Here is a 24,632-nt window from a genome sequence, read left to right on the forward strand (position 1 = left end):
AGACAATATAAGTAAGTGTACGTTGATAAATACGAAGCGATCAAGTTTATTATAGGCCTCGCCGTAAACCGATTGCCGATTAATGGTTAGACTTGTCTGTTAATCCGTTCTAAAATATTGCTAATCAATAAATGAAATAACATAGCACGTACAGAGGATGACTCGGAAAATACAGATTGCCTTCTGACTTCATAGATTGTAGATAAATTTAGTGGGTTGTCGGTTGTCGTTATAAATTAATTACGAGTCGTCGCATCGTGATTAACTGCAAACTTCCGTTTTTCAATCTTCACTGCCTCATATGTAGCACCAGAGATCAGTTAGGTATGTGTTGTGTGTGCTTCCCAAGACATTATCAAGAACACAAGTGTGTTCGCAAAACGCCGGGACCAAGTGATTGATGTTTATATATATATATATATATATATATATATATATATATATATATATATATATATATATATATATATATATATATATATATATGCGTGTGTTGTGCGTGTGTGTGTGTGTGTGTGTGTGTGTGTGTGTGTGTGTGTGTGTGTGTGTGTGTGTGTGCGTGCGCGCGCGCAACAACACAAAGCGCATATATCGTGACGTGTTGCACTACCATTAATTATAATGGCTTGAAGAGGGGCTGGTGTGCACATCACCATTCGTTTTATACCCCGAGAAGTTTTAATGACGCTCTCTTCCGTGTGACCTCAGCATGGCGCCTCCACCGCTGCGCCGCGCACGCTCGCTTCGTGAAGGGTGCTTGACGCGCCTCGCCTGATCGAGCATTTAAAACCTAGCTCGCAATAGTGTACGCAGTATTCTATAGAGCACTTTTCACCGGGAAATCGAGTGTAGTCGGAGCCTAGACAAAGCACGCTTAGGATTACTCCTCATGTCGTCTTTTCGCCATCGCTGTATACCGTGTGCTAATTGCGCTTTCTAATGGCGTGTCGACTTTCTTTCTTCTCTTTTTTTTTGGGGGGGGGGGGGGGCGAACTGCAGCACTGCGCCTTGCGCTGCCATCTCGGCACTGTAACGCAGTGTTTAGCACGCCCTGAGCGCGCTCCGTTGGCCCCATATTTCAATCATATTTCAATTTTGTTGCCGCCCGAGTTTTAAGGCCAACGCGAAACGCAGCAAGATCCTCAACTGAATCTCGAGGTGGGGTAAGGTGTCATAAGTTGAGCTATTTTCTGTACCTATCATCATCATCCATCCCAATACTTTCACTCCCCTTCCCTCTTCCCCAGTGCATAGTAGCAGACTAGAGCGCACTAGCTCAGGTCGACCTCTGTGTCTTTCCTATCAATAAATTCTATTCATTCATATTACCTATCGTGAGATTATATATTCTGCATTTTACCCGCCGCGTTGGCAAAGTTGTCTTGGCGTTACGCTGCTAATTCATGAGGACGCGGGTTCGAATGACGGGCCGCCTGTCGCATTTGCTGGGGGCAAAATAAAAAAAAAATAAATAAACGCCCATGAATCGTGAATTGGGTGCATGTTAAATAACTTTGGGTGGTCGAAATTAATCTGGAGTCCCCCCACTACGGCGTCCACGTCGTAATCATATATTGGTTTTGGCACGTAAAACTCTATAGACGCGGACAACTTTCTGTGGCTTTGGGGGGTATAAGCCAAGGGGGCGGAGCCTCTGCAGATGTGTTACTGCGCCAAGTAGTCCGCCAGAATTTTACAGTGCTTTCGGTTTCTCGGAAGAGACGCTGAATTGACGCAGCTTCCATGTGCGACGGTTTCGCATTTGCGCAGACGCGGAGTGGAAAAGCCGCAAAATAAGTAAACTTTTACACTCAGGGGTGTGTCTTGTCTTGTTTAAACGTTGCTGATAAGGTGTTTATGTTTTCTCTTCTCCAGCTTAAACTAACGTGGATGAAAACGCGGGACTCCTTTCAGAAGCGCTCTCACTTGTGCGCGCTTTGCCTCCGTATAGCTTTCCCTTCATAGCCACAAAAAGTTGTCCGCCAGTATAGAACGTAATTCATTTATGTATGTGTGTCAACAACAACAACAACAAAAAAAAAAACAGGTAATGAGAAAGCGCTCGTTGTGGCCCGTTCACGCATTATTTTTATTTGTCGGTGCATCACGAAGGCCGTATTTGACGCTGTTCTGAAGAGATTAAGTGGGCGTTTCGGTGCAATGTGGTGGTCCTCCATGTAGCGGTGTAGTTGCAAGGAAATGTGGCATTATGCCGCAATCTCACATTATAGGGGCAATCGTGGTACCATATAAGCATGTGTGAATGTGGTCAGGCATGTATTAAGTAGAACGTGCTCAGGAAACCACCGTAAGATTGTATGAACGGTGATCTTATTGTTGTCGTTCCTCTTCACAAGTGGCACACGCCCATCCAGTGGGATCGGCCAAGAACTGGGCGGTTTGCATTAGAGAAGTTTAGAAAAAAAAAATACCGGCGAAGGATGTTTCCGAGTGCCACCGTCCCAGGTATGCCTGACATCTTTTGCTTCTTTCACTTACGCTATAGAAAGATTATGCGCTCTTCTTACAACATTTGGAGCTGCAGATTCACACGACGGGATACACTGTCGATTCAGTGCGCAGACGACCGTGACGAATAATGTCACGGTCGTCGAAGTTTATGATAGCTCGTTCATTATGATAGAAGGTTCGCAGTGCAAAATAAGACTAGTACTTAAGGGGCACACATTGAAGCAGGACCAATGGCTGTGACCAGCGCTTACTTACAACTGAATGTTTCATCATGTGAAACCACATTTATGAATGTCGTTATACGACGTCGGAACGTCGGAATTTCTATTTATCACGAAACAAGGTCTACATGTGTTGCAATTAAGTACGAAAAACAGTACCCCTGTAACTTTGTGCAAGCTTATCTCGTAATAAAGTGACTACAATGCCCGAATTAACATTGTGACGTCGTACTGGCGTCAACGGCGCTACGCTCTAGACGCGAGATTCAAGTTTGGCGTTTTATCTGCCATAACAAACATTTATTCGTCAAGTTCAGGCTGGTCTCGTGCTCCACTCCATTAAGTATGAATGTGTTGCCCCAAACTTGCCGCTCCTCACGTTTACAATTTCCCGTTTGCCGTCTACACGTGACTTGGCTGTAGCAGGTCAAAACCGACGCTTCGAGAAACGCGCGCGTACTGTATGCAAGCACGCCGACACTATCGTTGGGGCATATGCGCTTCTTTAATTGCACATCAATTTTGCGTTAACTGGAGCACGGAATGCCTGTGAGCTTTCGCCCCCGGGCGTTTTCTGGGCGATTAAAAGATAAAAAGTTATAAAATGTGGCGTGAAGGGCAGTCAGAACATGTGCCTTCCGAAAGGCGTCGGCTGCAGCGTCAAGGGATCGTCGCCATCGCCCCCGAATCTACGGCGCGTCGGCGGCGCAGGCGGTCGCGCAGACGTCGCCGGGACGGCGACAGGCGCCGGCTGCTGTCCCTCGAAGAAGCCACAGCGCGTCGCCGGGTTCATGGCGGATGCGACAGGACAAGCGAAAGCCCCGGCGAAGCCGCGGAAGTTCTTCAGCGGCAGAGTGCAGGCCAACCGCTGCCTGTCCGTAGGCTCGCGGGCGCACGACGCCTGGCAGAAGGATACGAAGAAGGCCTGGTCTTCCGAGAGGCCCATAAACGTTGGCGGTCGCCGCTTCAGCAACAGTCCGCGCCAGTTGCCGTCGCTCATGGATCGCGTCGCGTTGAAGGCCGCGTACGCTATCTCAACGGCCGCGAGGCCTTCGAAGAAGGACTCGACGCTGTCAGGACCGGCCGCGCGGCAAGCAGTTCTTCGCTCGTACTCCCTGTACGACGCCTTGCCCCACCAGAGACTGGAGGTCGAACCGCGGCCGTCCAGAAGGACGCCGCGTGGGTCGAACGCCCTAGACAGGGCGGCGGCGTATTGTGCTCCCAGGGCCCCCATATTGACGGCGCGGCCTCCTCCTTGGACGAAGAGGGGGCTGCGAAGACCGTGCATAGAGACGGCCAGTTCGTTCGGGAAGTAGTGGTACTTGAAAAGGGCCCGCTGCTGAGACTGCAAGTCTTCGGAGTAAAAGAAGAAGGCGTTCTCCGCCTCGGTTCCTTTCTGCCCCTTCTTCGTTGCTATAAGCGCCCTGCGCGCGGCCAGGGAGTCGAGCCAGAAGCGTAGCATGTGGACGCCGTAGCCGCCGGGCTCCGGGAAGTGCTCCAAGACTGCGTTCACAGCGGAACCGTTCAGGTAGGCATCCGGCGGCCACAGTGTGACGTTGACGCGCCGCAGCTTCTCTACGGCTGTGGCTCGGCTCTCGCGGTCTATCCAGGGCGTCCTGAGGAACAGGTTGATCGCTGTCTGCGTGACGGTCATCAGGAGGCCGTCAACCGCAGTGCGCACAGACGCCGGGTAGTTGACGCCCACGTAGCCGGAAAGGAAGGCGAGTCCAAAGGCTCTTTGCGATGCCCAAAAGCAGTCGGCGCGCCGGGTATCAGCCTGTGACTGGGTCGTCGCGACAGGTCGACCCGGAAGCGCCGGGTCTGCCATCCATCCGAGCAGCTGCACCAGAGACCAGCCCAGCTGGTAGAGCACCGCATCTGCTGACAGAGAGCCCAGAAGAGTGTCTACGGCCTGCAGCAACTTGACGTTTGTGGCCAGGACGCGGTCAGCCTCGGACACCCTAACGCCGTTGAGCTTTCTCAGGTGCCAGTTGAGCAGTGTGGTCCACTGGGCGGGGGTCAGGTGAGGCGTGGCCAGCTTTTGAATCTCCTTCAGCGGGAAGGCCATCTCGCTCTGGCCACCGCTTGCGGCGTCAGACAGGGCACCGGCGATCGTCGACTCATCGTGGCGCAGATCCTCGACGTCCTTGTCGCTGATGGGCACGAAGTTGTTCGTTCTGAGGGCGTCGTAGAAGCGGCGCACGCGGGCCTTGTACTCCTTGCGCGACACTGCGGCGTCCAGCGCCTTTTTCCAGCCGCCGGAGACGATGCCGTGCGAGACTCTTAAGAGACGGCGGGTGACTGTGCTTCCTGGTGACGGGGCGGACGGAGGAGATACTCGTACCGAGAACCACAGGCCGAGGTTCCAGTTGAGGTCCAGGTCCAGAAGAACGTCCAGGGGCTGATGTGCAGCGGGTGCCGACGTGATCCGATCGGGCCAGGACAGCGACCGGTTGGCAAGGAACTCTCTCAGAGTGACCACGTCCGCTGCGACGTCCCCGCCGCGCTGGAGACAGAAGTGGTACGCGCGTTCGGCGCGGTTGCGTTGTCCGGGGTGGGCATTGTTGACTTGTGCGGCGGCTCTCCCGCTAGGCAAAACGGTCGCCGTCCTGCCCTCTCCGTGAGGCTCCAACGTCGGCGTCGCTGGTGCTTCTAGGTACCGAATGGCGTCTAGCTGGGCTACGTCCAAGAGGTCTCGGAAGGCGGTTTGCGCCGCGCTGACTCGCGGCTGCCAAGAGCCACAAGCGAAGCGGTAGAAATCCTCGCAGGGCGAATTGGTCCGGTTCAGTGAGTCTCTAAGCCTGCGGAAGTGAGCCAGGCACAGCTGTGACTGGCAGGTGTTCCAGGAGCCCCTTCCTACGTCACCTAGGGTATCGCGGTTGCTCCGTCGGTAGCGCAGCACCGACAGGCCGATGGTGATTGCGCTCAGCGTCAGCACCACGCCCAGGAACGAGGACGCTATGGGACCGAGACCTCCCGCACGCCCCCGCCTATCTTGCTCGCTCGATGAAGTCTCATCGGACCTGCGACGTGACGTTTTCGGCAGCATAGCTCTGGCACTTGCCGGCTACTTGTAGATGAGGTTTGCGTGCTTGCTTGTGCCTTCTCTTCTGGCGCTAATTCGATGATGATGTCCTTGTTGGCGCTAATTCCTTCTAGCGCGCGCCCGAAATGAGCACGAGATCCCTCAAGCTTCTTTTGTTTCTTCATAACCTCTTATAGTCATGACAGATACTAGAGCGGGGCATCGACAAAAAAGAAAAACTTAATTCTAATACAAATTCGGCAGAACCCAACTCACGTTGACTGTCGACGTCAATGCGTTTAACTTTGAACCAGTATAGCGACACAACGTATTGCCTCCGTCGAAAAGAGATGTATGATACGTGCACTGCAGCGGGACTCCTCTTTCTCGCTTCCCTAAGAACACTTGGTGCCATTTAGCGGTGCCGCGCCGCAAAAATTACGCGCGGCCTCCGAAATCTATGGCGCACCTATGCGTGCGAACGCTGGCAAACGCGTCATGCGGCAACTGGGCTGCTCTCTCGCGCTTCTTTCTGGACTCGCGGAGCCTTCTAGTGGCGCTGCCGAGAAATCCGGGCGTGGCCTCCGAGACTAGAAGCGTGGAGCGTCGGTGCCTGAGAACGTTGCCAATTGTTACTTCGCTTGCCGCACACCCAGTGGCACATACTTGTGCAGTGATCTAAGCTGGCGCGAGGTTCATTAAGAGCTACACATACTAGTGCGTTCATGTCGCAGCTCGCTAAAGCGTTGGCGTGAAAGACGTTCGTTGAAGAGCTGCACATGCCCTGTGCATCTGTGGAACACCCGGCTATAAAGCTTCGGGTTGCTGTCTTGACGATCGAACCCTTGTGACGTAGATTCGATTCCGCTCAGCATCGGAGAAATTGAAGTGATCATTTTCGTCATTGTGGAGTCGCACATTCCCGGCCAGTACTCCAAGTCGTTCCGTTCAGGACGCAGCTCACACTTGAGTGCATAATGTCACACTTGTAAGCCGCCACGGAATCACGAATGCGCTGCGTCATAGTCAATATATCGGGAAAAATCAATGACACATTGAGCCAAGCGCTTGACTTTCGATCGCCATCGAGCCTAACTGGAATATAATTTATATTCCAAATAGTTCCCTCCTGCAGTTTTCATAAACGAGCCAGTCGCGATCGACGAATTTGATCTCATTCGGGCTTGATCGCGATCGTAAGTGCCCGTACGACACCCATCAGACTGGGCTCTTGCCATCGCGATAGAGGCCGATCGGTATAGCAAACTCGATCGCGACTGCATGATTCTCCTCACCAACGACCGTAAAGAATCTCAATTACACAAAGAATACGAACATACTTCTTTCGCCAATACCCTGGTTACACGTATGCGAATGTGATCGGGTAAGGTTAATTGGGGATTTACGTGCCAAAACAGGCTTTCCGATCGCCGGTTCACAACCCATTGGCTTTTCCGTTAGTTTGTCCGAAGGAAAACAACGAGTGCTTACGACGACTTTTACGGTGCGGTTTCGGTACAGAGCACATGCGATTGCATGCTCTTGTAATTCGTTCCCATTTTTCAAACGCCAAAGTTCAACGGTGATGTTTCAACAAAATCCTTCGCAATTCGCTTTCCGCACGCGTAAGAAGTTACGAAGGCCAACGACGACGAAGCACAGCTCGCATTTAATTAGATTGCTTTGGGTGCCTGGACATAAAGGATTAGTCATGAATGAAATGGCTGACAGTCTCGCGAGAGCGGCCCTCAGTGGCCCTGTATTACCATTACTTCCTACAATAGCTTACCTGACGACTACTAGATTCAGGAAATATACAATTACTCAAGACTTCTTGAACCCAGCTGTAGCAAATTTTTCAGAATATCGACACCTCCTATTCCCTTGGCCTAAAAATTCCTTTCACACCAGAAAAACTGAAGTCATCTTTACCCAATTACGTTGTCGAATACCAAAATTAAACTTCTATCGTCACAGGGCAGGTCTGGTGCCCTCCCCTCTGTGCCCAGTCTGTGGAGAAGATGAAACAATAGATCATTTTTTCATATTCTGCCGCCGTTTCACTTCTTTAAGAAAAAATCTAGAATCAAGATTTACACAGCTTGGTTTGAGCTTTTCAATTATAAATATCCTTTCTCTAGGAGCCTCCTCTCTTGGACAGTGCCACAGGGATATTTGCTCAACCGTGGAGGATTTTATAATTGCTACAAAGAGATTGTCTTGAATTCTTAAACATTTTATTTTTGTTCATTTCCTCCAGTTAGCTTTACCATTTTCAGTTTTTTAATAAAGATAGCCTAATTTCATCCAAATCTTGGCCAATCCCCCACAGTGGGTGTGCGCCATCGCATAAGGAATACCATACCGTACCATACCATGTTCTCGCCAGGCAAGTATTCGACCTGTCATCGGATGATGCAAGGATGATGGCTTTCGGCAGTTCCCGTGAGTTTCCTCTGTTGCTTTATCCGTAATTTCCGTTACAAGAAAAAGAAGTTGATTTCCTGATATCGATCACAGTAACTGACTTAATTATACATTTTAATTATACTCCCAGGAAAGCTTGCACTCTTTGGAGCTTATCTAGCCTCCAAAACAATAATCATAATTCATCTTGCGTGCAGAGTTATCAGCGTGACATAGCATTCTTGACAGGAAAGTAACGAGCGCAGAATTTTCAAGCAAGAAAATGAAGTCAGACAGATGACGTGTATTGTCTGTTGACAAGATATAACTTGGAGAGTGTAATTTTTTTTAGAGTAATTTATCATGCGCACTGTTTCTTTCACGTTCAGATAACTCAATGTTGTTGCAATGCAGGTTCGAACTTGCCGTAATGTTGCACCAGAACTTCTGCTTTCTTTTCTGCGCAAGGTCTCTTCGCTTAGGAAGTGTGACTGATGTCTCAGTTGTTTACTAACGCAACGTAGGCGCTAACACAGGACAACGAAACTAATGTGAACGAATATAAAACGCTACCGAAACTGAATAACGCGATACAGAAACTGAAAATAGTGGCGGCGCTGCGGTCAGCAGCAGTGTTTGCGCGTGTCTATGAGGTGATTCATGACGCGAGACTCGCGGGCGCTTTCGTCGTTTTCGTGTCCGGCTAAAGTTTTGAGGGGACCTCAAACACCGATAAAGTTTGCGTGACAGGCTGTTCTAGCTTACGCAAAGGGCAACATGAGTGGGGACGACTTGAAAGCGAGTGACGGAAAAGGTACGGCCTGTGTATCATTGCATGGTGATCGAAACGGGCTTCGTTGTGAAACCCCTCTCGTCAGCGTGCGTCGTTCGGGCTTACATCTTTATAATCTTGGGTGCTGCCTTATGCAGACGCGTTATTACTGGCCTACTCTCGTTTGCTTATTCTTACTTACTGTGTTGCAGTTTAGGAGGACGACGGACAGACGTTAGATTAGGTCGTGTATGTACGCACGCACTATCGGAAGCCGAACTTTAAAACTTCCAGACGGGTACTCGGAAGAAAAGAATTGAGAAAGAAAGAAATGTAGGGGAGAGCATGAGGTTTTCATGGACAACGCACCTTGCCTCCAGAAGTCGAGCAGTGCGGACTGACAATGGAGTTTAGCGCTTACATAAATGCACAGCTTGTTAGCTTCACCTTTGTACTGGAACGCTTACCTTTAGTGCCCCTCGCTTCGTTTTAATGTGTGCCTTGTGACAGTATGCTCGCTTTGAAGCTGTAACATGCAACCTGCAAAATCCATTTAACAGTACCACCTTGTGGTTCAGACAATTGGATGACTACTTTTATTTTTGATTGCTCAGAAAACTAGAAAGTGAAAGCATCGGTTTTATTACAGGACATATATAAACTGCTGCCCCCTATGGGGATATTGGGCACATGAACATGTCAAATGTGGCTACAAAACTGCAAGAAACGCATCTTTTCTCAAGGGATAAAAAATACAGAGTGGGTCATATGCTCTTACAAAGTTAAGGCACAGGAATACATTCACAAAGCACTATATAAAGGGAGCAAATGTGCAGGTAATATAGTTAATGATAAGTACTACCATTTGGGTAAGCAATCATTTATGGAGAGATAACAAATTATGAATAGGGAATAGGTGAGAATTCTCAGCCACCTGTTCAAACTTGATATGCCCTCATACCTCAATGTTGTGTAGTTCACTTTGTCCCTTCCTAACAAATATGCATGATAATGAATGTCATTGCATGAATGTTGTGTGCACCATAAGAGGCATAGAAGAGTTAATAATGCCATTTGAGCGTATTATGTTTTTTTTGTCTTGTGTGTTCTTATCATAGAATGTTGGTTCTAAAAGTAACCAACGTATAATTGTTCTTGTTTCATCCTATAAATTGGATGCCAATAAGTCATGTCCCACAATTAAAAAAAAAGTGATGGCGCTTGTAAACCTGGTAAAGATTTCTTGTAATTGGAACACGAGATGAATTAAATTTTGCACTTCTTACCAGGGGTCAAATTGACAAGAATTGAGTGTATCGTGCTTCTTCAGTTGTGTGGTCCCAAGCTCAATCTTTCAACTCTTTGGATCATATAGGTGATGCTAGCTGTTCATGCACTGGTGATATCTGTGGGGGAGTTATTCATGATAATACACCTTTTACACAGTTAATGACCAGTTATGACGCCCCACCACACACACACACATTTGCCATGCTTAGCATCTTTGTCGACTTTGACCACCATAAATCATACCATATTTACTCCTATAGGACCCGCTCCCCCCCACTTTCGAGAGGAAAATTTTGAAACTGAAAGAAGGTTTCTGCAAACATTAGACTTTAAGGCACAATGTTTGATATCAGTTAATATCGCACTATAAAAGTACTAAAATTGCCGGAGCATGTAACAGCATGAACGGCATTGATTACTAATTAATGAGGAAGTAAGTAATTAATGAGGAAGTAAACTACATTCATGACGGCAGCAACATAGAGAGTGCGAGTGATTAAGAATTGAAGTGAAACTTTATCAGTGGCGCTGAATTTTCAGTAAATGCCTATGTATTGCATTGGGAATGTTTGCATTATTGCACTGTCACCTATGGTCATAGCGGATAGTCACATGCGTCACTCTGGTGAGAGGCACTCACACCCTGCCAAGATGGTGAAGAAATATAGTTCAGATTTTACACAAGTAAATACAATACTTCATGCTTTGAACTTTCATATGTGTTTTATTTAATTTATTTCACCTTAAGGGCCCAAGGGCTTTATATAAGGAAAGGGCATACCTTTGTGGTTGACTTGGCATATAACAATGAAAGGAAGAAAAGAAAGGATCAGTGGTAAATGATAGACACTGAGGTTTAACATGATAGCCAGCAGTAAGAGTAACAAAAAAAAGTAAAAAATAAACTTAACAGCTAAAGAAAATAGCATAGAAGGCAAAATCACCATTTGGTGTCCCTTTAAGTTTTTGGTGCCACCGATATTTTCAATTTAATGACTGTGATTTGAGCGGGGAAGACGCCCTTTCAGAAATGTGTGTTGAGATATGGGATGGCAGTAAAAGGAATGTAGAAGACAGAGGCGCAATATTATACGACGAAAAGTGAGAGCGATGGATTGCTTTACTTGGGTGATGCTCTTTTGCTTTGAGTATTGTGAAGTGATAAAGCATGCAGCAAGGTTCTAGATGTCTTCGACATCATCAGCGAAATATGTTTGTGAGGAATGCCAGCTGTAAGATGCATACTTGAATTTTGGTCTGACATATGTCTGATATGCCAGTTTTTTTAACGTCGGAGGATGCAGACCTTCAAGTTCATTTAAGATGCCAGAATGTTCAGGAGACCTCTGAACAAATGGCTTCAATATGTGTAGCCCTTGATAGCGTTGGTGTTAGGTGCAAGTCGATGTATGTATAAGCAAGTGTTCTGCTAATCGGAGTTTAATCTATGCTATAGATATAGCAGATAATGGCGTGTTTTTGGCTAAATCAGTCGCATTTGCTTTGTTTCAGTAGCACATGCCAGCATCTGCGATGCAGTCTTCCTGGTTATCGCTGTGAGTGTAGCTGACGAAATCATCAGCAAAATGTTTGAGGGTTGTTGTAATGTTTGATGGCAGGTCACTAATATAAATTAAAAATAACAGCGGAGGCAATCCAACCCACTGAAGAACTTCAGGTGTCATGGTGCTGATGTTAGAATAGTGGTTGTTAATACAGGTAAACTGTACGATTCCTTTAACAAAACGTTCGAGTCAACAGATTAGACCAGAGGGCAGACTGAGTGCAGACAGCTTTACTAGTAGGTGTTTATGCAATACACAGTCGGAAGGTTTTGAGAAATCTAAAAGCAGACCATCAATCTGATCCTTAGTTTCCATGCACATGAGTATGTCATGAGTAAATTCGGACAGCTTGCTTTCACACGAAAGATGTTTATGAAAGTTGTGTTGATTGGGATAGAAAGTTCATCGATTCTAGATGGGTCTTTATGTTCTTTGATATGATGTGCTCAAGTAGTTTAGTAGGGAGGTGGGACAGTAATTACATGCAAGTGCTTGGTTACCTGACTTAAAGATGGGAATAACTTGTGTTTTCTTTCAATCGTAGGGAATAAGATGTGTATAATGGATTATTGCTTGTTTTTGCTTATCATTGCCCCCTTTCAGCCGGCGCCAACAGCGAGCTTGATGCTAGGAGCATTTTTAGGGGGTAAGTGGCATCATTTATTTAATGATACCTTATAGGGCCGCTTTTCAGGGCATTCAGTAAGGAGGACAACAAACAAGTTACATAAATAAAGTTATATTGTTAACATAAAAAGCATATATAAATAAGCAAAAGTTGAATGTGTGGAAACTTACTAAAATCAACGTTAGCAAAAGATACAATTATAGAAACTGTATGCACACAGCAAAGCACCCAGAAAAAAATTTTTAAACACAATAAACGTATCACAAGGTGGTAAAACAAAATTAATAAAGTATTTTAGCACAAAAATCGCCCCAATAAAAAACAAAAAAATTATGGCAGGGGTTAACTGATGGCATGTGTATTGAGCAATGGCCATAACATTTCTTGGTTATTTTCTGTAACTATTCTTTTGGTAAGGTTGTTCCACAGGAAAATGGCACATCGAAGTGCCTACGACTTGACTACACTAATATTGCCAGAGATGCTGTTGACTTCAATGTACATTTAATAGTAGGAGTCTTAAGTTCACCTGCACTAATAAACTATGCTTCGGCAATAGTGAAGCACTGATAAGTTAGAAAAGACACAAAAACGAAAGACACCTTATGAGGACACCTTGGAACCTCCCGCACCGGTTCAATACTATGGCATCTGCTCTGGCCCAATTAAATTTTATTGGTAAAATGCATTACACAGTGTCCTAAAGAAGCCGAAGACTAATCTTAGCATGTTTTGACGACATCTGCTGCGTCCTAACTGCAGAAATATTAGAAAGTGCTTTAACAGTGTGCAAACAGGGACTGTCACTGCAGCGAACGTTTCAACAATGTGACTGACTTGTCTTCATCACGGCAGCAACTGTTCCCTTAGATGTGTAACCCCACCCCATCCCCTTCCGTATTTTCTAGCACTTTGACTTCCTCTTACCCTACTTTATGCCCCAGCTTATTCTTCTTGTTCTCTTCAATTGTGAGGTGGGTAAAGTGAGTTGCTGGTGTTAATGCTGCTAAGAAAAGCGGTTGCTGTACTGAAGAAGGCAAGCCTTATTGTCAGAAAATAGGCTCCAGCGACATTCTTTTGTTTGAACATTGTTCATCACTTCAAGCTTCCGTCTTCTTTTGTACTTCTGCTTCTGGCTTGTTAATAAAATACTTCAAAATCCATGATGCCACACTGATGCAGCAGTGTCAGGGTGACAGTGGAAAATTTAAAAAAAGGCATTGGCAATGGCTTCAGTGAGTGCACTTACTTTATTTATGAATTGTAATATGATTAAATAAGGTTACCTGTAGTAAAAATTCTGAGAAATGCCACTTAGAAATATTAATAAACACGTATTATGTTGAACTATTTCAGCTTACTTCAGATATGGGCATTTCCTGTGTTGCCATAATGGCTGACCTAGGAGAAAGGGGATGCATTAGTGGCTGTGCGAGTTGTGAGAAAAGCTACTTATGCCGCAAGTGGCCCTGAGCTTCATTACCAATGAGCGTGCTTGTGTAGCACCGCTTGAATGTCAATAAATATTCAGGCATTAAGCTATTAACGATGCTTTCTATGCCTGTGTGTTACAGGCATTACACTGAATAATCTGACAATATTGACCTTCTTCGCGGTATGGTTGCCACATTTCCAGAATGTTTGGCCAGCAGTCGGCTTCCCCATATCCCGTGCTACCCACGTCGCTTGAAGCGGAAGAGTACAAGATGTCACACCGCAGGCGTGGCAAGTGCGTCATCTTCAATAACAGGGTGAGTGCAAATCTGGGTGAGTTATTTTCATGCAGCAGGCTGGTTACACTAGCATCTCAACATTGCCGGTGTGCGAGACGGGGTGACAAACGCTTTAGAAGTCATTCCACAAGCAAACATGGATAACCCTGACCTGAGTTGCCCTTTTATATGTATGTAAATAGTTATCCCCTTTATCCTCTGTGCTATCCTCTCGCTGCCCTTTTACTCCCCCACTGCTGACTGCTGTTTAGGTGTCATCAGACTGTGCTAGACACTTACAGTGCAGTCACCAGCAGTTTTCGTCCTTTCCTTTTCGTTTATATATATCTAAATAAGCAACCGATTACTACTACCATGTCCTATTGCTGAGCGACAAGGTTTCAATATTAATTACTGGCCTATGCAGCTGTGTTTCAATCAAGGCATAGCACAGAAAAAAAGTTGTTCATGTACAGTCAAGTGCGAATGTTTGGGTATGCTGGGATCTGAGATAAATTATTAATAAATAAAATCTGAGAAAAAGTTCAATTTCCTAGTGAGTAGCCATTAGGACTATTCAACGCTATGTTTGCATACAATAGTGCTGGTTTGCCAATTGAGTGTACTTAGGTTTAGGCAAACGTTGAACGGCACCAGCTGGCAAGAATTGCTTCTAACTAATCCTCTGTAGCACCTCATAGCCCAGGCGTTAAGTTATTAAGTGTTATATTATTATAGTGTTAAACATCCCAAAGCAATTCATAGACTGTAAGAGACGCTGTAGGGGGCAGGTTTGATTAGTTTTACTGCCTGGGATGTATTAATGAATGCCCAAAGCACGGTACACAAGCATATTACATTCTGGCTATATTGGAATGCTTCCCTTGTGGCAGGAAATCGAACCTACAATGTCACGCTCAGCAGCAAATTACCATAGTCACTGAACCTCTGTAGCGTGTCCTAAGAGCTGCTTTTCTTTAGTGCATTTAAGGGCTTCCATGGGCAAATGTTGATTCAAGCAATATTGTTTGACTGCTGTTCTGGAAACCTTGCAATGTTTGGTTTATGGGAAGTCAGGGCTTTGTTGCAGAGCAAAGTGTAACAGGAAGGGCCCTACAATTCCTCTTCATCATACCTGCTATGAGTAAGGCAGTGTATGCAGTAATCCTGCGCTATGCTGGGTATTTGGGGGGTCCTGTTACGTTGTGTGCTGTTGCCTGCTTTGACTCAGACAGCCACTCGGAGATGGCTCCATGCTGTGGCAAATATCACTGATGGGGCAGTATGAAAGAGTCATTAAGTTCTGTATGAAAATCTGATAAAATTTGCCAATATATATTCTAATTTATGTTAAAATGTAATGTAATTGTCTTTCTTTATTTTTTTATTGTCTTTCTTTAATGTCTGCTACCATGTACTTGTTATAAACAGGATGTCATGTGTCATCATCAGAAGCTGATACTGTACTTTCGTAGTAGTGGCACTAATTCTACCTTTAGCTATCCTGGACCATTTACTTGCCAACGAAAGGTCAGTACTGTCTTGTAGAGAAAGTGGTCCCGGGAAAGCAGTCTCGAGCTAAACGTTCAGCTGCTCGCCAGAGCAGTTAAAGACCACAAGAGGAAACATGTCAGGGCTTCTGCTGTTGTAAACAAACAATGCACAGGTGTCGAGGTACACGCCTACTACTGCCATGAAAAACAGCGCTGCAGGAGCCATCTGACCTGAACTTTTCCAGATCTCGGTCAGACCCCCAGGTGAAAGGTTGAGAGTGCCTGCTAGCACTCGTAAAGAGCCAGGCAAATGTGTTTTGGGCACTCCATTTTTATCAGCTGAATGTAATGTCACCAGAGTACTCAAATACATCCAGTAAAATGAACCATTAAATTTTGGAAAAGACATGCTGTGTCTGTTAATTTGTGATTTTTGCAGAGAGTTGGCTTCCAAAACAAACAGTGGTGGTAAAAAACATTTCTTTGAAGCAGAGTGAGGACAAAAGATGACAGACAGCACTGGGTGGACAACCTTGTAGGTCATGGTTTACTGTCTGCAATGGTTGAGAGGGCAGCATGTAGGGGTCACCACACTACCGCAAAATTAACACAGCGAAATAGCTTTGAGAAGGCATTCTCAAAGAATGCAAGGTCTAGTGAAATTGGTAAGATACCACTATCTTTCATGTTCAGATATAGTTTATTGAGCATACTGATTTTTTTTTCACTCATTGAATAGCTTGAAAAACCATTGCCAGTATGAACTATATCAGCACCAGCTGGTTCCATATTTACTTGCTCACAGAAGCTCAGGTCTCAGTGGCAGTGGTGAATTTGTTGATTTGGAGCCTCAGTTTTTCAACTTAGCATGACTGAAGTTTTGTCTCTAATGCCGCCATTCCATGAGCAAGTCTCCCTGGTCCTCACATGTTTTTCTATGTCCCCTTTTCCCCGCAGACTTTTGAAAGCCACACAAAGCTTAGTGAGCGAAGAGGCACGGATTTGGACGCGGACAATCTTCGGAGCTGCTTCCGTGATTTGGGCTTTGAAACAGTCATGTACACTGATCTGTCATGCAACAAAACACGGGACGTTCTGGAGATACGTAAGTTGCAGCAACCTTAAATAGCCTCAGCAACGTAGATACATGGTTGTGGGGCTCTTTGTACTATGCCACGGTGTGTCAGTGACTGTGATGTTCTGTTGCTGAACACAAGGTCACGGGTGTGATTCTTTATTGTGGCACACAATACGATTCTGCAGTGTGATGGAAGAAGAATTGCAAGAGTGCTTGTCTGGCTTAGGTTAGTGTGTGTATCAAAGAAGCACAGGCAGTCATAATTAAGCTGAAGTACTTCATTATGGTGCATCTTATAGCCTAGGGGCAGTATTCTCTGTCAATCACTTTCATGAGATTTCATGTGGCTCAACGTTGGATGAATTGCTTTCTATGGGTGACAGTGTTTCACGCACATGGGCAACAGTGTGCTTTGCACTCAAGCAATTTGGTTGCCTGTAGACACGCATCTGGTGCCAAGTCACAGAAAACGTTCTGAAAGTGATTGACCGAGAATACAGTATAGCTCCTGGTGTTGTTTTACAATGTTAAACCTGATTACTTGTCAGCCAAATAGCGTTATTTCTCAAAATGGCAGTGTAATAATTTTTCAGGAGCCTTATGCACGAGCCAGGGTGCCTGAGATATTGCAAAAATAAATTGTTCAAGAAAGCTGGGAAAGGATACTGTTAGGCGATCAACTGTGTGCCGTCTTGGAATCTTTGAAAGCAGCATATACTGTGTTTAGGCCTCTACATATCTTTCTGTGTAGACTTTAAACGTAGGGTTCATTATGCTGGCCTTAAGGTTACAGTATTTCTGCCAGGTAGCATGTTTACTGAATCTTTGTATGCGCAAAAGATAGTAATTTGCACATGGAGTGAAATGTCTGACTTTTCAAACTGTGTTAAAGAGGTCCTAAAATACTTTTTGAACATAGTAAGAAACTGTTGCCGATCAGTCCTAGAGACTGCTGTGAGCTTATTAAAGCCATGTGTGACTGAACTGCTTGCAGCAGGGCATTTGCAATCTCCTGTCAAACACAGCGAGAAATCATGCAGAAGTCATGTAGCTGGACCCACCAATGCTATTGGATGATTTGTGATCACGAGAGCATTCTCAGTAATTCACATTTGCTAAGTTTGAGTTAAATAAGTGATATATATATATATATATATATATATATATATATATATATATATATATATATATATATATATATATATATATATATATATATGTCTGCGATTTCAAAAAAACAGAAAAATAATTTCATGTTTGCACTGTGCATGGCCTCAGAGATGGCAGTGGAGTGCTGCATGTCGTAGTCATCTGTGGCCATCACGGGGTGCTGCGATGAGGCCTTTCACCTCTGCGACACTTGACTTTTGGCCTTGGCTAGCGGAAACAAAGTGAAAAGGCTGGCTGTTGATGTGATAATTCTCCTTATAGTTGAATTATGCGAAAAAAATGTTCACTGTGACATTCTTGAGCCGACATCCTTTAACAGTGAGGCCATTCTATGATTAGTTGCAAAAGTGCTTCAGGGCCCCTTTAAGCTGCGTTTGATGTCTTCAGGATGTTGAGAATTTGCTTATACTTCGTTACTTATGCTGTATAACTGTGCAGGGCTCGTGTTGGCTTAGAAGAAGGGGTTCAGCTGAGTAGGTTACAGGCACAGCAGTTTTTGTTGCATTTTATTTTAATGAACTCTTGACGAAGAGTTTGGAACAACTCACTTAAGATTACAAGGCAATTATCATGTCCGTGCCAGAGGCTGTAATGGATACATGACTCCTGACAGAAAACAGTGCCTTTTGATGGTTCTTACACTTGGAGAGCAATAAAAGAATAATGCATTCACCTCGCAGCAGCTTGAAGGTATCCTACATGGGGGAACGAAAAGGACTGTTTATTTATTTATTTATTTACTTTCAGGGCCCAGAGGCACTACATAAAGGAGTGGGGGAAACATAAACAATTTGTGCAAATAACATTGGATTTAACCAAAGGCATGTTGAATAGCGTTCTTGAGGTTAGTAGTGTCTGTGATGGCGGCGATGGCAGTGGGAAGGTGGTTCCATTCCGTGCTTGTTCAAGGAATGAAAGAATCCCTGTAAAGATTAGCCTTACATGACGGCACGCCTACTTTAAAGCAATGATGTGAATGAGGTGAAACATAAAACGGCTGTGTGAGAAGCTGCTCTTTTAATACAGGGTTGAAGTGTTTTAATGCCGGAATGATGCGAGTAATTTGATAAAATGAATCTAGCAGCACGGTTTCGGATTGATTCGAGGGCAGGAGTTTTGAGCAGGATCCCATATGGCTTGTGCTGTTTCGAGCTTTGATCGTACCAACGTTCGGTAAAGAATTACTTTCAGGGATGCGGGCACAGATGCAAAATTACGACGCAGGTATCCAAGCATGCGGTTAGCATTATTACAGATGTACTCAATGTGGGTGTGCCATGAGAGGTTATTTATGATATGAAGGCCGAGATACTTATATGAGTCAGCTAGTGTTAGCTGATTACTGTTAAGAAAGTATAGGCATGTGTTACTGCATTTTGAATGGCAGGAAATTTGCATAGCTTTACATTTGGTTACATTAAGTTGCATTAGCCGTTTAATGCACCAGAGTGACACATTATTGAGATCGTTTTGCAATTCACATGCATCAGATGGATAAGGAACATTGTAGTAAAGTACACAGTCATCAGCGAACAGCTTAATAGAGGAAGAAGTTACATAGTCAGGGAGATCGTAAATATAGACGAGGAAAAGCAATGGACCCAGCACCGATCCTTGCGGCACTCCCATTGTTACAGCAGAGGAAGGAGAAGAGTAATCATTAGCTGTTACATACTGTGTTCTGTTTGTCAGGAAGTCTCTTATCCAAGATAAGACATTAGGATCAATATTAAGTTTGCTGAGCATAAGGATCAGTAAATTATGTGGTACCATATCAGATGCCTTGGCAAAATCCAGGAAAATGCAGTTTATATCAAGACCTAGGTCAGCATTAAAGAACAGGTCATTGGTAAATGATAATAGCTGAGTTTCACATGAAAAGTGCTTCCTAAAGCCGTGCTGACAAAGGTTAAAAAATGAATTTGTCTCTAGGAAATTAACTAGTTGTGAATAAATGTGTTCTACAATTTTGCGAGGAATACTGGTTAATGAGATAGGGCGATAGTTCTTGGGGTGAATGTGTAGTGCCTGACTTGTGAGCAGGAACAGGAGCATGATGTGAGGTACTGCTAGCTGGCATCAGCAGTCAATTAGTCAATAAAAAATTTTCTAAACAAAGTACATAATACCATGGTGTTAGAATAATGGTTGCCTAATGCGCCTCGCGTAATCGCCAGGGCATATAAAAATGGCAGCTGGCGATACAATGTGAAAAAAAGTTGGAAAATAAGAGATTTGTGGCGATAAGCAATTAAGTATCAGCCAGTGTTCTCTAAATGTGGTAACAACAGCAACAAAATTTAAGAATATAGTTGAGACAGAGTGGGCAAGGTAATGTACAAGACATAATTTAAACACAATGAATAAGTGTGACCAAAGTCAGATTCCCCTGAGGAAGGAAGGGAAAGTCAACATAGGAAGACATTCATTAACAAGCCAACCTCCTCTTACACCAATGCTTTTTTTGTTTGGGGCCCACTTGCGAGCGATTTCTGGGAAGTACCGTAGACCCTCTGTGGTTCCCAGACCTTATAAGGCTGCGTTTAGTTTGTGGCAGCTTTTAGTAGCGTCCTGTTCGCGGATCGCCATCTGCACTCGGCTCTTCTCTCTCATATAATCTCCACTTGCCGGGGAATTGAAAATTACTGCTTGCCTGTCAGGTGGTGAGGACCTATTTCGAATGAGCCTTTCATTTATATTTTTTTCAGGAATAGGCTGCCAAACTGTCACATGATGCTCTTTTTCTTTCTCCATGGCATCGATGATATCCTATATCTCCTCAAATTTTATATACTGGCTAATTGTGAGACAGTAGTTGAGGTGTCTGACACGAGCTATTGCCTTGCTTATTTTCTTTAGTTGGAAAGCAAGACTACTCAGACGATGACTGCTTTGTCTGCTGCTTCTTGACACATGGCGAATGTGATGTCCTGTACGGAACGGATGGCAAGTTTCCGGTTGACACTGTTATTGAGCCATTTCGTGGAGACGCCTGTCCCAGCCTTCTTGGGAAGCCAAAGCTGTTCTTCATTCAGGTCAGCATCTCTCAAATGTGTCTCTACACATATCCAAACTCTTTCACATAGTGGACCGCTACAGCATTGAAATCCCTAGATTAGAAGACACTGAAGATAAACACTAAATTAGGTTAGACTAATAGTGTCTTTTGAAAATGTTTTGTTGGTTTCACATTAAGGGTTTGATTGTTAAGATAATGAGGACGCTGAACTTTTGTTTCATGGCAAACCTCAGCACCTGTACGCCGTGGGATGGCATGGATTCTGAAGCATTTTCTCGTATATCAGCCGTTGTGGGACAGTAAAGTTATTGAGACTTACCAGGTTCAGTCTTTGGCTTCATTAAAATACAACTTAGTCATTTTTGTAGTGCAGGAAATTAACTAAGTGGAAGCAGATGCCATGAATATCCATGACATCATTGTGATATGGTGCGTGAACTTCAAGGTGGCACCGCCGGCAGTCTTTTGTTTTTGCTTCTTTGTTGACTTGCCAAGCTTCCTCTCTCACTAAGAGGGGCCCTTGTGGTATTGTAGAAGCCAATTTGTTAATAGTACAGCTGAACTTAATTTTATATTTACTGCCACCTTAAGCTACCATTACCAGCCTGTGCTATTGATTATACAGGGTAGTTCAGAAATTGTGAGAAAAAGTAAAAGTTTATTCATATGAAAAAAACAGCCATTAGCATAATGTGGTTTTCATTTAGAAACACAAGTATTTGTGATTTTTAAAATTTTTGAGACATTTTACTATGAGATTAGTTGCGTTTGTCTCTGCCAGGGGTGCTTCAGTTGTGTCAGTAGTGTGTAGATGTATAGATGTATAGTTGCACCCATTTATGACAAACACAGCAGTTCTGCTAAAGGTGGTCGTTATATCAATAGTTTATTAATTGTATATTCGCCCTCCAGAATGTGCAAAATTTAACGACCTTGAAGCTGGCATTGGCAGTTGCGATTAGACATTAGTTTAGTCCAAAAATCACATTTCAGTTATGTTCATTTTTGATCCTGACACCTTTGTGCACTTAGCTGCAATTATTTGTGAGAAAAAAACAACAAAAAGAAATGCTGCCTAAAAAGTTGGTGTCACAGCTCGTTTGAAACGGCATCAGCTGTCATTTCAAAACTGACACCAGCCTCTAAGGGCTTCTATAATCAGGACTTGGAAAGAAAGAAAGAAAGGAGGGAGCGATAGGCATGGCATTGCTATCGATACTGGCTCAGTAGAGAGAAACTGATGAGCTGAGAGGGAACGAAGAGAGCATAGAGTTTCCGGTCACAGAAGAGTAAGATTTGGGGCAAGTTGGTGACGCATATTTGAGTACGGTGAAGCGCGATGGACGGGACAGAGTAAGGCGAGACAGATGGGATGAGTGCTAATGACAACTGTGAATGTCTGTTAGAAAACTTTGCTGCAGCAGGACAATGTGCGCATGCACTCAAGACACTCTGAAACCAGCAGCAAGAAGAGCAGGCCCAAAAAGCAAGGCAGTAATGGACATGCTGTGCCAATCGTGCCAAGCTACACTGAACTGCACCGTGAAGGAAATCCTGCTACAGGCTGCGTGAAATTGTTGTTTATCGCAGGTATTGTGCCAGGCCTGCGTCGACACGCACTTGCCCCAAATTGGGAATACAGTCGACTCTCGTTACAACAAACCCTGATAATCCGACAAAAGATGTCTGTGTTATATCTGAAGTCCGTAATATCCGAAATGCCTCACTTCCGAAACATTGGTGGTGATGTCTAGCAACGTTATTGCAAAGAGCAAGTAACGAATGTCCAGAGTAAAAAAAGTCCAAAGTAAAAGTCGCAGTTTCACCTGAAAGGTTAAGCGCCGATTGCGATAGCTATTCACATCTTGCTCCACCGCGAAAAGTCGCTGTCAAAACATTGGAGGGAGGAACATGGCAGCAGCAGCGAGCAAATTGATCTTCGGGCTGTCTGTCGCTTCAAGGCGGACTAAACCTCGAAAGCACAGCGTATACGAAGCTACCTGCACTGGGTGCACTTTTTCCACATTACAGATCGCTTTCCATATGCACGCAGCCGCACCGTAAGTAGCAACTTCCCGAGTATTGCCCAAGTATAAACACCCCCCACCCCCTCGCCTCCCGCCCATCCCTCGCGTGCGAGAGAAGACGGCGCACTTCCGCCCTGCCTTCCTCCCTCGCACGCGCGGTATTAAGCCATGGTCGTTGGCTGACCCTCGCAAGTCAGTTGTCAGCCTGTGTAGTCGCGGCAAAAGTATGTGTTATACGCCCCATTTTGCAAAAAACAATGGCCACTAATTTTGTCCGCTGTAGCCGATAGTCCGTATTAGTGCGAACTTCATCGCACTAATAAAATAGGTAGCGCAAACTATGGTTGAAATATAGTCTTTTATATCTGAAGGTCTGTTGTTGTATGCGGGTCCGTTGTAACGAGCGCAGACTGTACGTAGTTTGCATGCGCGAGGAAGTGCCGCACATCAAGCAACCCTTCTTCATGACTCACCCTTGCACGCTTTTCGTCACTCTATATTAAGATGCAGAATTAACTGTGAATTAGGATTAAGTTTGTGCTTATCATCATCATCTTATGCATTAACAATAAAATGGAAAAGCAAGTTTAAGAAAATGCTCTTACGTTTTAGTATAATACATAATTAGTGCAGTGTTTCAGAAAACACTAACTTAGACAGAGCTTCCTGCTTGCACCATTGCACTAAGTACTGCTCCAAAGCATTCTTTTCTTGCTCCAAACAGTAAATATTACTGCTCTAAAGCATACATTCCTGCGCCAAACTGCGATTTTTCCTGGTTTGAAAGCTGCTCCGAAAGATCAAGTGCCGCTTTCATCACTGACAAGACGACACGGCAAAAATTTTGTACAATGCATGCACAATCTCTTCATGAAACATGATAATTGGCATTAAAAATAAAACAAAAGTGAATGAATAAGCTCAACTGCGGCAGCCAATCAGTTGCACTTCTGAAGCCATGCTAACGTACACATGAGATCCAGAATTTTCTTTAACATTGTTTCCAAAAGCTAACATTCTAATTTCGTTTTTTTGACGGCCTAGAACTTCCATATTGTTCAACCGAAATTAGCAACCGCAACTTTTGCAGTGTAAAGCAAGATTCAAGCCTTCTTATTTCAAACACCTAAAATGCTGTGGCAGCACGTTGTTCAGGCACTGGCCAGTCTGTCCCAAGTAAACATGACTGCAGCTTAAGCGAATTCTGTAGCTGACTAAAGTAGCGCATGGGACGTACTGATAGTACTCGTGTTTCATTGTACAATATTTCCTTACTTGACTTCCCGTGACAAGTTTGCACAGTTGTGCCAACTTGCATGGCATAGAAAACACAAGATCTCTACCCCGTGCTTCTCTGCAACTTTCCTTAAGTTATGCGAAACCTTATGCACATGTGGCAGTAAGTTTTTAGACCTTCGCCTACTTTTCAATGAAAGGGACCACCTCTGCTGGGCTCACATGCAAAAGTCCTAGCAAGCTATACCACCCTCTGATTCCTCACATTCGGAGCTGATTAAAAGGGGAATTGCTAAATCATGTTTCAGATCGGCACTCTTGAAGTCCTGCCAACACAGCATAATGGAAAGCTTTGGTTGCCAAGTACTAGCAAGGTTGCAGCAGGTGGGTTTCCCATGTCTGCTCCGCAAGCTGTCGCAGAAACACTGCTTAATCAGCTATGCAAAGAGCCTGCAGTAGATGTTGTAGGTACCCCTCAGAAGAGGCATTTGTTTGAGGTATTGTTCGAGGTAGGCTTG

The 24,632-nt window shown here is 44.6% G+C and overlaps 2 protein-coding genes across 3 annotated transcripts in view; one reads left to right on the forward strand and one right to left on the reverse strand.

Annotated features, from left to right (window-relative positions):
* Window positions 1-3,315: 3,315 nt before the first annotated feature.
* On the reverse strand, window positions 3,316-5,742 carry LOC142560004 (endothelin-converting enzyme 2-like). Its single transcript, XM_075671738.1, has one exon. The coding sequence runs from the start codon at window positions 5,740-5,742 to the stop codon at window positions 3,316-3,318; it is 2,427 nt and encodes an 808-aa protein (XP_075527853.1).
* A 3,007-nt stretch (window positions 5,743-8,749) lies between these two features.
* The window catches only part of LOC142560288 (caspase-1-like), a 31,565-nt gene continuing 15,682 nt past the window's right edge, over window positions 8,750-24,632 (forward strand). Inside the window, exons 1-5 of one of the 2 annotated variants that reach the window (XM_075672263.1) lie at window positions 8,750-8,938; window positions 12,355-12,397; window positions 14,016-14,130; window positions 16,542-16,689; window positions 20,692-20,867. In XM_075672263.1, coding sequence (XP_075528378.1) covers window positions 8,902-8,938; window positions 12,355-12,397; window positions 14,016-14,130; window positions 16,542-16,689; window positions 20,692-20,867 — 519 coding nt within the window. In that variant the 5' untranslated portion in view covers window positions 8,750-8,901. Of the gene's footprint in view, window positions 8,939-11,639; window positions 11,743-12,354; window positions 12,398-14,015; window positions 14,131-16,541; window positions 16,690-20,691; window positions 20,868-24,632 lie in introns of those variants that run through there. The other variant, XM_075672262.1, reaches the window with a different exon arrangement.

The sequence above is a fragment of the Dermacentor variabilis genome, chromosome 10 (assembly GCF_050947875.1).
Source record: "Dermacentor variabilis isolate Ectoservices chromosome 10, ASM5094787v1, whole genome shotgun sequence".
NCBI lineage: Eukaryota > Metazoa > Arthropoda > Arachnida > Ixodida > Ixodidae > Dermacentor > Dermacentor variabilis.